Source organism: Balearica regulorum, chromosome 14, assembly GCF_011004875.1.
Source record: "Balearica regulorum gibbericeps isolate bBalReg1 chromosome 14, bBalReg1.pri, whole genome shotgun sequence".
NCBI lineage: Eukaryota > Metazoa > Chordata > Aves > Gruiformes > Gruidae > Balearica > Balearica regulorum.
Genome location: NC_046197.1, coordinates 11,463,307 through 11,478,192, shown reverse-complemented (window position 1 = coordinate 11,478,192; position 14,886 = coordinate 11,463,307). Strand labels below are relative to the sequence as shown.

The window sequence follows — 14,886 nt, the reverse complement described above, 5'->3', positions numbered from 1 at the left end:
TCCAGATGAGCTAGGGTAAAAGTGGATTTGGGATTATATCGTAGTTTGGGGTAATCCAGTCAGACCATTGGGGTTTTTCAAAAGTTCAAAGAAAGTTATGGCAAGAGGAGTGAAGCAGCCCGAACTTTAGACCTTGGTTTGGATTCTTGTTTGGAATATCATTCTAGTGTTTTATTTAACTTGGTGGAACATTTCTGACTGCCATCAAGCCTAGACTGTGTGATATGGTAAGGACTTGGACAATCAGCATCTTGACTCCAAGAACTATTTAATCCTCTGGGTTGGTACAGCTGCAACCTCGCAACGGCTATCTGGTGCACTGCAGAGGGGAAAATGCTGCCTGAGACAGCAAAGCTCTAGGACTGGGACATTTGGAGTGGTCTGGTCATCGCTGGACTGTTGGTTGACCCTGTGTACCATAGTTGGACCTGCTGCGCTCCTGCGTGGGCACCGTGGGGCTGCCCCTCTTGCAGAGAGCCCTGGCTGGGCATCCCTGGCAGAGCTGCCTGCTCCTGCGGCTTCCTGCGGCACAGGTGTGACATGCCTCTGTTGGTCTTCACTACGAACAAGAAGTGATGGTCTGTGCAGTATCAGCTTCTTTTTTTTTTTTTTTTTTTTGTAAGTATTAGTTTAATTATATTTAATTGTCTTTAATTCAAGGATTTGTAGCCTGCTGATGGAAGGGCTGTGGAGCCTGACTATACTGGATGTGCAATAACATGGACTTAAAAATAAGCAACGGTAGTGCAAACCGTTGCTCACTTGCTCCACTAAGCTTTAGAGACAACGGGCTCCGGTAGGTACCAAGCACACTCTTCATCGTCACACGTCCTGCACCAGAAAACCACAGAAATCTGCTGGTAGAAGTTAAACAGTTCTTCTCCACCCGTCAATCAGGGGCTGGGCTGGAATATGGGGAAGGATCCATTTTATGCTGGCACGGAGCTCAGGAGTAAATCTGTAACACCAGTTTAGGAGTGCCACCTACCAAGCCATCTGCTAAGAAAATTGTATTATCTGCAGTTTCATCCACTGTTGATAGAAATCACTATAGCACTCATCTGTGAAGAGTTTTGCTGCTAATATATCTATTTGTATTCTTTTTATCCATCCACTCAGAATTAATTATTTCTCAGATTAATTTCGTTCTAATGAATCATTCTGTATCACTGGCTTTATTTCATTTCTGAGATACTAATTAATATGTCAAAGCCATCTTTAACATTGAAAGTGCTGTCATTATTTTTTCTGTGACTTTTCTTTGATTCATATATTCAATTTTCCTGAGAACCTAAAATGTCTGTCCAGTGTGGAGTGAAAGAAAAACATGCAAGCTATACAGTATTAAAAATAATTATGCATATGCAAATAAAGCATAAATTAGGAGGCAATGGCCCAGTCTATTTTTATGTTGATATACTAGTGTATGTGCTATTTCATATAGTAGGTCCTCAGCAATCACCTGTGTAAGGTTTTAATATGCATGGATTAGAATACAAAATTCAGCAGCACGTCAAGTGTCTACATTTGTCGGTGAAATTATCAGAAATTTTGAGATATTTTGTATTTCTTGATTTAGTTTAAGTTTTAAAGAAGGGGTCTTGTTGGTTTGCTGTGGATTTCCTGGCACTGTTCTGCCGTGCCGCAGGGATGAGGCAGTCGGAGGAAGCATTTTTCTTTCCTTAGAGCTCTCCTCTCCGCTCCGCTCTGCTATAATTTATTCTCATCATCCTCTGCAGCTTGGCTCTCTACCCACTCTGGAGGGAAGTGTTGGCAGGGCAGTAATCCCCCTCCTACCCTGGATCTGCAGCAGATGGAAATCCCAGAAAGAGAAGGGGGAAAATTTTAGGCTTCCCTGCTTGACCGATTTCCAGGGTGATGTAAGATCCAGTAATGGCCTTTGGTTTGACGGGATGGTCGAGCTGCGAGAGGAAGGGTCACTCCAAAGGTTCATTGCGGAAAATCTTTCTTTCTCTGTACCTGTGGGAGTGAGTGGTTGGAATTGGAAAACCCCATAAAAAGTCACTGCATAAGCTCTGCCAATTAAACAACACGGTTATTGGCAGCATCGCACCGAGCTTAAATTACCCGTGGCTCCTGTGTGGCAGGAGGCTGGGGACTGTTCAGATGACAGCTTCTGCTCGGATCCCGGGCCACAGGTTTGGTATTTCTCTTTCTTTCCTGTCTTCCACTTCTCTCCAAAAAGAGCGATTTTGTTGTAAAATCTGGGGGTTTACAGCTGAAACCAACCGGCTTTGATCCGGGTTTGCAATGCAAATGCAGAGAGGGAAGGAAAGGGGAGCAGAGCCCGAATGGAGGGGAACACCGCTCCTTTCCCTTTACAAACAACCAGATTATGGTTTCCACCACTGCTCAAGCTTGTGCGTGCAGAGCCCTGCAGACACGAGGCTGCTTTTTGAGTCTGCTGCCTGGTCTCCTGCAGAGCAGAAATCCTTTCTGCGGGCTTCCTCCACCGTGGCCTGGGGATGGAGGTGGGCTCTCCTGGCTGGGACCAGGGTTGTGCTCCGACATTCCAGCATCAGTGTACCTGGAGGGGAGATGCCAGAGGAGCAGCAGTGCCTGGTCCTGCCTCGTGAGCACCCTGAAGCCAGTACATGAGCTCCAGATCCTGAAAACTAGCAGCACTGCTGAACAAATCCTTCCCACTTACACCCTCCTTGCATTACCCCTTGTGTCCAGCTCTGCTGCTGCCTGAGTTAGCTGCCTTGAAAAATTAACTCAGACTTTCATAAATGATGTTTCTGGGGTTTTTTTTGTTGTTTGGTTGGGTTTTTTTTTTTAAATTTTCCTTTTCCCTGTCAGTGTCCAGACTTCTGCACATACTTCACCAGTGACCTGATACCCAGGGATGCTTTGTGCACCAGTTGCCATTGGAAATAGTGCACAGAAATGTGTTTTTTGAGATCAATCCTGCTGAATCCCCCAGACTCCAAGGTTCAGCTGCAGATGGACATACCTATAATCTACAGTCAAAAGAAAAAAAAAAGCGCCCACACTCAATACTGAATATTTAGGCCTCTTGTTGTCAGTGTTTGGGGACTAGTAATCATTTCTCTCACTGATCCTTTCTCCCTGCTGGTAGATCTTTATCATTCAAGAATGAGCTTGAGATCCTTGGAGATGAGGGGGGTGGGTGTGTGTGTATGTGTAGCAGCAAAGTAACAGTTTTTTTCTGCTTAGCTCTTTGCTCTGTGCTTTTGTACTCACTACTGTGGTTTTCCCTGTGGAATGCCCAACACGATAATATCAATTTAGCCAGTGTGCTTCACTGATCTTTCAGAGAGTTCATAGCTTTTGTTCGATTTCCAGGAACCCTTGATTTTTGTGAGAAGGTTACACTGAGGCTAAAGTTATCTTGGCTTATTAGTATAAGCAGTTATTTAGAAACCTAACAGCTCTTTTAGACATTAGTTCTGCTAACATGCCTCAGCTGATTTCATGTTTAATAAATCCCATGCATGCATACTCAAAAAGTCATCCCGAGAGTGACATGAGTACAATTTTATCCATGTACTGTAATATGATTTTGTAAATGAAGCTGTCTTTCTCCAGCTCTAGTATGGGAGCTATTTTGTAGATTAAAGCATGTTTATCTCTGAATGCAAGATCTGGACTTCGTTCAACTCTCACTCGGTCTTCCAGTAGCTAATTCCTGTTTGGATGAAGATCATTTGGATCAAGGTGTTACTCAGTATTTATATTTTTAAATCTTCATATGGACCAAATAGGACTTTCTCCAATCAGAGTCTCCTGGAAGAGCAGGTGCCTCGCAGGGTGGTAATAGAAACACAAAAGCTTTCCTTTGCTGGGTGTTGCTTTGATTCCAGAATCATTCAGTAGTGAATGAAAAGCATTAAATAAAATTAAGCAGCTCTTTTATGTGGGTACCCAGGGAGAATTAAACAAGGTCTGTGCTGGTTTCTGAATCTCCAAGAAACACCTGTACTGTCGTCCTGTTGCTGGCAGTTTTAAGCAAGTCCTGACCTGGACAAGCGCTGATCCTTCTCACACTGGCTGGAGGCACGTTAGCCAGACAGCAGCGAAAGGAGAATTCACCCTGAGCTTTGTGTAACTGGCTCCCAGTGCCAATCAGCTGCCTAATCCCACCACTAAATTTACTGAAATAAAAATAGGAGTTTAAGGGATTTCACTTTTGTTCCTCACCTGGGTATGACTATTAAGTCATGAAAGTTTTACAAGCTTACAAATTAGCTGAAGTGACAAATGAGTACAGCGGGGTGGCCTGCATGAACTGCTGGTGTTTGAAACCTGCGTAGCTGTCGAAGGGGCTTTGCTCCACTCGTATGGTCTCGGCCGAGCCAGACCCCTGTTCATCCCTGAACTGATCACGCAGACTTAGAGATGGGACAGAAGAGAGACTTTGACTCCTAAACAGACACTTGCCTTGGCCAAACAAAGAAGAACCATGAGATTCTTAAAGACTGCTGTGAGTAGGAAGCTAAAAGGCTTTTTTTATTGTCAGATTCAAATGGAAGTTTTAAACCCTCACCTATATGAGCAGCATTAGGGTCTTCCGAGGGTGAATTCAGCCTCTTCCCAGGAAAGGCTATTCCCTAGCAAAAATGAACTGAAAAGAAGAGTTTGCTCGATGAGTCAATAAGCAGATGATTGAGAGCAGACTGCTCTCTTCTCTGCAATATGTGCCTCGGCGTTTCTCTCCAGTATGCCTCAAAGATTGTGCTGTTTGTCTATTCTGGAGCAGTGATTTCTCCTGGAATAATCCAGGATGGCTGTGGTAGAAAGCCATTCTGGAGTGGCCTCTGGAAGTTGCTACAAATAAAATCAAGTGCTCAGTGACTTCTTACGCAGGCAATGCTGCCCTCACCCTAGGGTTTCTACTGAGAGACAGGAGCGTGCTATATTTTCAGAAGGTAAGTATCACGCAGTAAGCCTCATCTGTATTGTGCTTTAAGAAGAACAGGAGAAAAAAAGAAAAAAAAATCTTGAAAATAGAAAAAGAAAACTCATGAGTTTCATTAGAGATCTCTATTACCAAACAGCACAGGATTCATTTTCTTGTCTATTTTCACCCTCCTGATGTGAATGATGATTGAAGGACAGGATAATAAGAAGAGGGGAATGAGAACTTGCTGAGAAGCAGTTAAAAAAAAAAAAGAGAGAGAGAGAAAGAGAGGGGAAAAGGAAAACAAATGTTTTAGTTAGCTAGTCAAGGTTAGCTTAGCGCTGTATCTGCTTTAACTGACATGATGAAAAATTATAGGTGGCACAAAAGCAACTTCACTAATGCTGAACCCCAGGAAATTTATCTTGACAACTTAGTGAGCTTATTTGTTCTTCTAGGAGGTTTTTAATCTCCCTGCTATGTCTTTTATCTTCATTTTCTGATTTTTTTTTTTTTTAAGCAAGAATCTTATGCAAAGGTAGCACCTTGCAAATCAGCATGTTCACCTTCCTTTGTTGCTTATTGCAGGTAAGGAAAGGAAGAAAAAACCCTTTTGGAGAAAGAAGGGGTTTGAGACGTAACCGCTCTGGTTTTGGTGCATTCTACCGAACTTGAAGATTTTTGCAAAGAAAACACGGTTTGAAGAGAGTGACAGATCCTTGTGCGCAAGGACGGCAGTTCATTGAACTGTTTGCAGACACAAACCCAGCTGCCCCCAACTCCGCATCTGCCATCAGGGGGTGCCCGCCCCGAGGCTCCGGCGGGTCCGAAGTTGTTCCTCTGCTGTCCCCTCGCCTCATCTCGAACAAGTTAGTTCAGGATGCGCGTCCTCAGGCAGCTACACACCCCTGGGAACCTGGACTTTGGCTTTTCCCCCCCTTCCCTCCCTGCCTACACGCAGGGATAACGGCGCCCATTGCCTGCGTTAGGAACCCCGGGTTTAAGCTCGTTTGGCGGCGGGTCCGGGCTCGGACGGACGGACGGACGGACGGTTGGGGGGAACGGGACGCGGAGCATCCCGGCGCAGCCCTTCCCCTCGGGGCTGCCTCGCACCCGGCGGGGCTGGCGGCCGCCTCCGCGGGGCGGCGCGGCGGGGCGCGGGGCCGCGGCCGCCCAGGAGAGGGAGCCCGGCGGTCGCGGCTGCGCCGGGAGCCGCGGGGGCGCGGGGCTGCGCCAGGCGGCGGAGAGGCGGCGCGGAGCGGTGCGCTGCCCCGGCTGCAGCCCGCCGCCAGCCCCGGCCCTCCCCGCGCCGGTGAGTACCGCCGCGCTTGTCACCCCTTCCTCGCTGTGCCGGGAGGGGGTCCCGGCCGACACCCCCCCCCCCCTCCCGCTTCCTGAGCGTGCCCTGGGGTAGCGCTGCTCCCCCCGGGGGTCGGGGAAGCTGCGGGTGCCTCGGCCTGCAGCCCGCCTCCTGAGCATCGCCCAGCCCGAAGTTAGGTGCCGGTACTTACTTTTCGCATCAATTAATTGAACTCTGCTGGCTCGCAGCGCCGAGGCATCACAGAGCACCCCAGGCGTCCCGGAGCTCGGCGGAGCTCGGGATAGGGCAAAGTAATCCCGTCTGCGCTGAAGTCCAGGAGCCCGGCTTTGCCTCTCGGCCCGGCTGCCTGGCTGCCCGGGCCGTTATTCCCCAGGAAGGCAGAAAAACCGGGGAGAGGCTGCCCAGAAGAAGCTGCGCCCGCCCGAAGATGTTAAAGGAGGCGAAGGGGGGTTGCTCTTTGCTCGCTGCGTGCCTCCATGCCTGTCTTTCCCTTGTCTTAATCCTTTAGGAAGGAGACGCCAGGCAGACAGACAGACCTTTCCTGGAGGGGCGATGCTGCCGAGCCCTGCCCCGGGCAGAAGAAAGCCTTTGCCGCCGGGACCGCCCGGCACCGGAGATGCGCGGCCCGGGGCAGGCTGCGGGAGAGCGTGAGGAGCTGCCTCCGCCTGCGCTTTTCTGAGGAGGAAAAAGCATGGTAAAAGCTGGACCCGATCCCTGGAGCGCAGCCCCGCCGAGCAGGAGGTGGGATTTTCTCGGGGTAGTTGCGGAGAGCTGTAACCCGGCAGAGGAGCGTTAAAGCGACTTGGCCCCGCTGGAAGAGGAACCTGCTGCGGGCATCGCCGGCGTCGCACCCCGCGTCGTGGCTGAAGGGAGGTCACTCAGGTCCTTCTCCTCCTCTCGCCCTTCTTTCTCCTTCCAGTGAACAACAGAAGAAAGAACTGGTACTCGGCTCTTGCCAGTGTTGGGAATACCGTGCCTTTTGCCTGGGATGATTTGCCCTGATGTGCCGCTTCGACGGGATGTACAAAGTGCAACTGGGACTGATCCGGCCAACAAAGTTTGCAGAGTGATCAGCAGGGACTGTGGGATGGAGGGAGCTGGGCGCACGCCGGTGGGGTCCGTCACTCACGGTCCGACAGCGCAGACCTGCTGCTCCCTTGAAAACTAACTCCTCATGGTCAAACTCTGCCGGCTCCTGTTTTTACTTCTCCCCTGCCAGTTTGCACTTTCAGGGCAAAAAACCACACACACACACACCCCTGATGCAATGCAGTGGTTCTGTGTTGGCTTTGTATATAAGATTTGCTATGCAATTCCAAAACTAAAAGAGGAGGAGAGACGGCCCTGCATCCCAGAGCAAACAGAGAATCAGAGGTGAAAGGTAGGAGCCAGCATTTCTCATTTAAATAAAACTAAATAACCTGAGGTACTTCTTACTGAAAACCTTTAAAACACACCTACTGTATGTTTATTTTCTCTGTCTCAGAAGTGTAAAACTTAAAGCAGTTTGAAACAAAGTGAAGAATTGCTCTCTGACGCTGCCCAGAACTAGAGAACTGATGCATTTTGTACGAGGAGTGTACCGAGGAGGAATGATGGAGTGTTTCATCAGCAAGACATTTAGGAAACTAAACTAGAGAAAAAGCACCTCGTATAGTACGCTTCAGTAAATATGAAGGGCTAGAGCGATGGACGCTGGAAACACTCGATCAATAGCCTATTTAAATGGGAATATATGCAAGCATGGAAAAGTGATTGCTTTCCTGTCTGTAGGGTATATTTGCAGAGGACAGCAGCACAACATTTGCAGGTGAGCTGTCTGAATTAGGCTACTTCATGCTGGGGTGGTGCAGTGTGTTTCTGAAGGGATTGCTTAAAAAAACAGTTTGTAGGGTTGACTGTATTTGTGCGTTTTCAGTTCCTGCTATAGAGCTTTCAGTGTTGTTCAGGGAGATTCAAAGTGGGTGAAGTCCATCTGGGGGCAAAGGGACTCTAAGAAAGGACCTTTGGTCTGTTTTGATGATGAGTAATTAATGGACGTCTGATGTCTCTGATCTCTGCAAGGAAAGGAGCTGATGTCATCATGAAAATCATGATATGATTTTCCCTCAGGAGAAACTATGACTTGGAACGACACCACTATGGACGGGGAAGGGTTGCTGGTGGAAAGGGACTCTTCCTTTCGGATCCTCACGGGCTGCTTCCTCTCGCTGCTGATCCTCTCCACGCTGCTGGGAAACACGCTGGTCTGTGCAGCTGTCATTAGGTTTCGCCACCTCAGGTCCAAGGTGACCAACTTCTTTGTCATCTCCTTGGCCGTGTCAGATCTCTTAGTGGCAGTTTTGGTCATGCCGTGGAAAGCTGTGGCTGAGATTGCTGGTTTCTGGCCTTTTGGTTCATTTTGCAACATCTGGGTGGCCTTTGATATTATGTGCTCAACAGCCTCCATCTTAAATCTCTGTGTCATTAGTGTGGACAGATACTGGGCCATCTCCAGCCCATTTAGGTACGAGAGGAAGATGACCCCCAAGGCAGCCTTCATTATGATTAGCGTGGCGTGGACTTTGTCTGTGTTGATTTCCTTCATCCCCGTGCAGCTGAACTGGCACAAGGCTACAACCACAAGCTTTTTGGACCTAAATGCCAGCTTACAAGGTATAAGCATGGACAACTGTGATTCTAGCCTAAACAGGATGTATGCCATCTCCTCTTCTCTTATTAGCTTCTATATACCTGTGGCCATCATGATAGTAACTTACACGAGGATATACAGGATTGCTCAGAAGCAAATACGACGCATCTCAGCTTTGGAGAGAGCAGCAGTGCATGCCAAGAACTGCCAGAACACGAGCGGCAACAGAAGCAGTATGGACTGCCAGCAACCAGAGAGCAACTTCAAAATGTCCTTCAAGAGGGAAACGAAGGTTTTAAAGACTTTGTCGGTGATCATGGGGGTGTTTGTGTGCTGCTGGTTGCCATTTTTCGTATTGAACTGCATGATTCCCTTCTGCGAGCCTACCCAACCGTCCAAGGGAGCAGAAGCTTTCTGCATTAATTCCACCACCTTTGATGTTTTTGTTTGGTTTGGATGGGCTAATTCTTCCCTCAACCCCATAATTTATGCCTTCAATGCTGATTTCCGCAAGGCGTTTTCAACCCTGCTAGGATGCTACAGGCTCTGCCCTATGTCCGGCAATGCTATAGAGACTGTTAGTATTAACAATAACGGAGCAGTTGTTTTTTCGAGCCAACATGAGCCCAAAGGGTCCAGCCCCAAAGAGTCTAATCTGGTTTATCTGATTCCACATGCAATTATCTGTCCGGAAGAAGAACCTCTCAAAAAGGAAGAAGAGGGTGAACTATCTAAGACCTTGGAGAAAATGTCTCCAGCACTGTCGGGTATCTTGGATTATGAAGCTGATGTTTCTTTGGAAAAGATCAATCCCATTACACAAAATGGGCAGCATAAAACCTGAACAGTAAGGTTTACCCAACAAGACCTAATAGTGTGTATTGTAATAATCTCTAAAAAAAAAAAAAAAAAAAACCAAGATTTTTTGGTAAGAAATTAAGCTCTAGGGAGAAAACCACATTTACACCAAGCCCAGAATTCATTTTCCTGGCATTCAAAGCAAATTTAACATTTAAAACAATAAGCAGGAAAATATACTGAAAATTGGTTAAAAAAAAGGATATTAAACTGTACTGTTTGTACTGAGGAAAATACACAAATTTAGATACAGTGCAGTGACAAAGGAAATATTGCTTCTCTACACAGAGAAGCCAGTTTCTAGCTTAAAATGAGGCAAAAGATAAATGTTAAGTATTTAAAGATTAATGTTTACTAGAAGTTAAAAGATTGCTGTGTCTCGTGATAGTGGGTGTTAACAGGTCCTAATTAAAGACTGAGGGATTGTAAAGGTAGATAGATGCCTTCTTAAAATTATTTCTGACAAATAATTGAGCCTTATAACGAGAATGGTTATTTTTAAAGCTTTGGGAGGTAATATGTTGATACTGGTTTTATTTATTTATTGTTTTAAATTGATATTTTTCATATGTTATAACAGATCTAGCTTTATTTATGTTATTTAAGATGTTTAAATAATGGGATATTTTTGGAGTGTCATAACTGCATTTTGACCAGTCAACCAGTCAGCACTTTATTACAAGCTCTGATAGTCTGGAGAGCCGCTGAGGGGAATGAAGGAATGTTAAGAAGCTCAGCAAGAAATTAAGGAATCAACAAAACCGATGCTGTGTGGAGTTCGTTTGCTTGTGGGCTTATTTTGTTTTAAGTGGGATTTCTTTCAAAAGATAGGACCAGCGTTGACTGAGTTGTGAATTCTTTTCCCTTACAGAAATAAAAGAAATTGCTGCTATTTATTTTTAAAAAAGTTTCATGTTACAAAGACTTTGCTAGAATGTCAAGTTTGTGGATCTGTAAATACCTTAAATATGACTACAACCTTAAGAAGAATCCAATTTGAGAAGAAAAGCTTCTTAGATAACAATTCTTCGTATATAATGTTTTGTATTTATGTAAGATAAACAGCTTTCTCAGACTTTTCTTATTTCAAGTCTTGGATATCTTTTCTGAACAAACACAATTGGTTATAATGGTAGTAAACATGCCAAACCTCGTTATCATCTGTATTATTGCAGTACCACCAGGATCATGCTGTCTGTCTGCTGCTGTATCACGGTCAGAATTAAAAAGTGAGGTACCTAGTGCTTTACTTTGGAAACTAGGAGGACATTACATTTTAGTAATTACCATGTCAATAGTCCATTCAATAAGGAATAGTGCCTCATTACCACTTTGGATTAAGACATTTCTAAATACAGATGGAACTGCAGCTCCCACCTCAAAAGTGTCCTGTGAGCTCCAAAAAAGTTGCCAATGTTTAATTAAAAAAAAAACCAACCTGCTCCTTTTCCATTGTCCTTCCCTGCTGCTTTCCCTTTGTCAGCCAAAAGCAATCAGTGAGCGTTACCAACAGGAACATGGGGTGTTACTATTTGTTTTCTGAATGGGAGGAAATACCCTTTGGAGTAACTTTTTCATAACATATATCAAAAAATGTGTTGTCAGGAAAAGAGAACTGAGAGGGGAAAAAAAATTTAAGTCTAATGAACTATATACATCCTGCATCAGGTCTGTGTATTTATGTATTGTGAATGTTTTCATAATTTTATTGCCTGTATGCTGCTTTCATACATATAATAAAATTATTTTGTGAACAGAAGGTCAAATAAAACAATATCTACATTGCATTTATTAACTATATGCTGGGTTTTGGCAGTTGTAGCGATCGTGTTGAAGGCAAGGATGGTTCCTCTTTTTCCATTTGCCCTTATTTGGGATCACACCCGTGAGGCAGATGGGAATTTTTATTAGAAGCAGGAGAAAGTCCTGTCTAATGAGTGACCTCTGAGCCCTTGCTCTAAACTAGGATTTGGAAGCAGTAAACGCAGTTTGGAAACAGCCACACTCTGCTTTAATGTGACTAGTTAAAATGTGTAAAGCTTGACCTACTGGTGACTCTTATTTCAATGACTTTTTTTTTTTTTTTACCTTGGTGTAACAGGCTAGTGAACTTGGTTTATAGCTTGGTTTATTGTTGCTTTTTTTTCTTCTTTTTCCCCAAGCTGCGCAGTGCTTTTCAAAGCCCCACTGCTCGTCTCTGTTTTTTGGAACAAAATGAATCATTTCAGAAGTGAGGCGCTGGTGGGTGCAGCTGAGGGACAGCAGTGTCCCTCTGTTCATGGCAACCCTCTACTTTGTTTTTGCCTCTGTCAGCAGATTCATTTTGAAATGAAGGAACAAACGAACGAACGTGGCCACTTCTGCCTCAAGCATTACCAGCGTGACCCGTTCAGCAGCTGGGATCTGAGCTGGTGCACGAGCTGCGGTGATGTCCAGCTCCCCCTCCTGTAGTGCCAGCTTCCCCGGGCAGCGAATGCAGCAGGTCTGACGGCGGGCAGGGCGTCGTGTCCGCCTCCGGGCTTCCTTAGCTCCTTGGGTAAAATTTCATTGCCTGGTGCCCGATTTTTTTTTTTTTAATTTTTTTGTACCTCTGAGGAATTATTTTACTTCTTAAAAAGTGTACAGGCCATAGATGAAGTTCTGTGGTTGCTTAGTCAAATACATCTGCCAACAAGAGCTTTTATTCTCAAAACTCCCAGCAATCTGATATAATAGGAAGTCACAAAATATGATTTATGGAGGTCACATAAAGCAAGATGCTGGTTTTGTACTAGTTTATATGGGGATGATTTGTACTCTGAAACAAGTGGTTGCTCTAGCGTGAGCAGGGGCCGTCCCAGGACCTCCCTCCTTGCAGATGGACCCGAGTTTCTGTGGGGCTCTGCAGCGGCGGGTGGAGAAGTTCCACCTGCTACTGCTCCTGGGTGCTTCCCTGCAGTGTGACAGGCACCCTGCTAAAGGCAGGGCAGGCGAGACACTTTGATGAGTTTATTTTATTGTTTTCTCTCTCGTTCTATTTAAACTAATCTTTGCTCCTGACTCCTTTCCCTTATGTACATTTTCGAATACCACGAGTTCGCCTTGATCCTTGTTTACCGATGTATCACATTTGCCCCTTCATTTTCCACCTTTCCCAACGCAGGTTTCTCTACCTGTCCTCTCTGGTTGTCCTCCCACCGCTACCAGAGCCGTTCTGTCACGCTGTTTGGCTTCAGTGGCCCCAATAATCCTTTTTTTGAGAGAAAGTCCAAATTAACCCTCTGCCCCCCAGCACAGCCATGACTCCCCTTCCCACAGCCTGCACCCAGAAATACTTCTCTTACCTGTTGCAGAGCCCGGAGACCAGTGTCAGGGCTGACTAGAAGGGAGAGCAGCGTGTACCTGCTAAACTGCTACGCTATTTATGTGCTGAATTAATTGCTCAGAAGCTGTATTACCTGTTCTGTGCCTGCTCCCCAGCTGCTGAAACTACTGGTCATACCAATGTCCAGGAGCACCCCAGGGGCTGGAGACACGCCAGACCCACGCCGATAGCAGAATTAACTGGTGAGGTTTGGCTGTAGTAACCCTGTGAGTAACCTGCGAGGAGTGCTTAGTGTTCCATGCTAGCAGGCAGCAGCAGCCTCTCTGCTGTTCTGGAGGACGAGAGCAGCAGCAGTTCATTTGCAATAATGTCATCTCCGAGATACCAGGCACTTTGGTGAAACGCTTCCCCAGGAATGTTTTTCTCGCTGTGTGATGCAATACGCGGCCAGGCAGAGGCAGAGCCACCGAGAAGCAGCAAGGTGTCAGGATGCCGGGATGTCGCTGCTCCCACCAGGACGGCCACCTTGTCAACCCCGCGGGGCATCAGGTGGCTTTTCTGCCCCCCCCTTGCCCCCCCAAGCGGTATTTTCTGCTGTGGAGCGAGCCTTGCCGTGTGCCGTTCCGATGTGCCTGCAAATAACCTGTGTAACCTTTTTTTTGGCATTGCTTCCTCGTGACTGAAGGTATTTTTCTATTTGTGGATGGAAGAGGTTAATAATTCACCTGATGGCCTTGATAAAGGAGCTGTTTGCAACAAATGAACTGTAATCACTAGATTAAATCTGAATACATTTCTCCCTTCCCTTGGCAAGCATTTTATGTTGATTTGGGTTTCTAACTTAACAAAGCGTACAAAAGATAGAGGATGAAAGAGGAAATGCCTTTGCTGATGTACACTTGTAATAACACGGTTATTGGGAGCCAGTCCTGGACTTCTTCAAATCAATAGCTTTCAGAAGCACCCAAATCTGATTGAAAGCTCAAAACCCCACTTTGACTAGTACCTCGAGAGACAGATAATTCCAGTAAATATTTTGTTTTTCTGGTATAATGTTAGAAGAATATGTTCCCAGAGATACAACCGATGTGGCCACACAACGAATGTGACTTAAAGAACAAGGAAAACAATGGTATCAGTTTCTTAACCTTTAAAAGATTGGAACACATAATGCAGAATGTTCTGTTGCAGTAGAGATGGGCTGAACAGAGCGCCGGGCTCCAGCCACAAGCCTCGGATCAGGTCGATGTTGATCCCCTTTTTAGGAGCGGGTCTGGACTGTCCGGCTGCCTCCTCGAGCCCCGCGGCGGCTGCTGGGTTTGCACGGTGGTGCTCCTTCTCCAGCCCAGATCTCAAAGTCAAGGATGCACCAGTGAACGCTAGCCTTCCCAGGTGGACCTGCAGAGCCCCCGTGCTGCAGGCCTGCTGCCCTCCCCAGCCGCGCACAGCTCTTCCCAAAGCACCACCGGAAGCATCTTTCTGCAAATGGAGTTTTGAGGCTGAATGTGTAAATCGACTATACAATGGGTATTTTCATGTTGGTTGTCTTTACAGTCCTGGTCAGAATGAAATGGCGATTTTCTGCCATGCCTGTTTTTATTCTATTTCTAGGAAAAAACGCTGGGCAATGATAGGGGAGAAGGCTGCTGGCCCTGATGTGCTGATGGTCATTGCTTCTCTATTTCCATTGCATTTCCCTTTCGGTCCCGTCAGGCTCTTCCTCCCCCTTTCCAGGAGGGACGTTCCCATCGGTTCTTTGGCGAAGGAGTCCCCTCGGCGCCCGCGGGGCAGCGGTGATGGACGGCGCTGGCAGGGTGGTGCAAAGCCGGCCGCCAGTCACACGGAGCAGCCGTAATGGACCTGGGCTCCTGGTTGTGCACCGAAAT

The 14,886-nt window shown here is 46.4% G+C and overlaps 2 protein-coding genes across 3 annotated transcripts in view; one reads left to right on the top strand and one right to left on the bottom strand.

Annotated features, from left to right (window-relative positions):
• Positions 1 to 13,066, bottom strand: part of SFXN1 (sideroflexin 1) — a 46,674-nt gene extending 33,608 nt beyond the window's left edge. The window contains exon 1 of the mRNA XM_075766736.1: positions 13,020 to 13,066. The gene's annotated coding sequence lies outside the window, so the exon portion shown is untranslated. The remainder of the gene's footprint in view (positions 1 to 13,019) is intronic.
• On the top strand, positions 7,451 to 11,455 carry DRD1 (dopamine receptor D1). Of its 2 annotated transcripts, none has more exons than XM_075766733.1 (2): positions 7,451 to 7,587; positions 8,271 to 11,455. In XM_075766733.1, exon 2 carries the CDS (start codon positions 8,327 to 8,329, stop codon positions 9,680 to 9,682), a length of 1,356 nt encoding a protein of 451 aa, XP_075622848.1. In that variant the 5' UTR covers positions 7,451 to 7,587; positions 8,271 to 8,326; the 3' UTR covers positions 9,683 to 11,455. The 2 variants fall into 2 exon arrangements, with proteins under 2 accessions (XP_075622848.1, XP_075622849.1); XM_075766734.1 differs by having other exon boundaries at positions 7,458 to 7,587; positions 8,319 to 11,455.
• Positions 13,067 to 14,886: the final 1,820 nt, after the last annotated feature.

What these genes read in the sequence shown, in the direction of transcription:
- DRD1 (XM_075766733.1), top strand. Translation starts at nt 8,327, where the DNA reads ATGACTTGGAACGACACCACTATGGACGGGGAAGGGTTGCTGGTGGAA.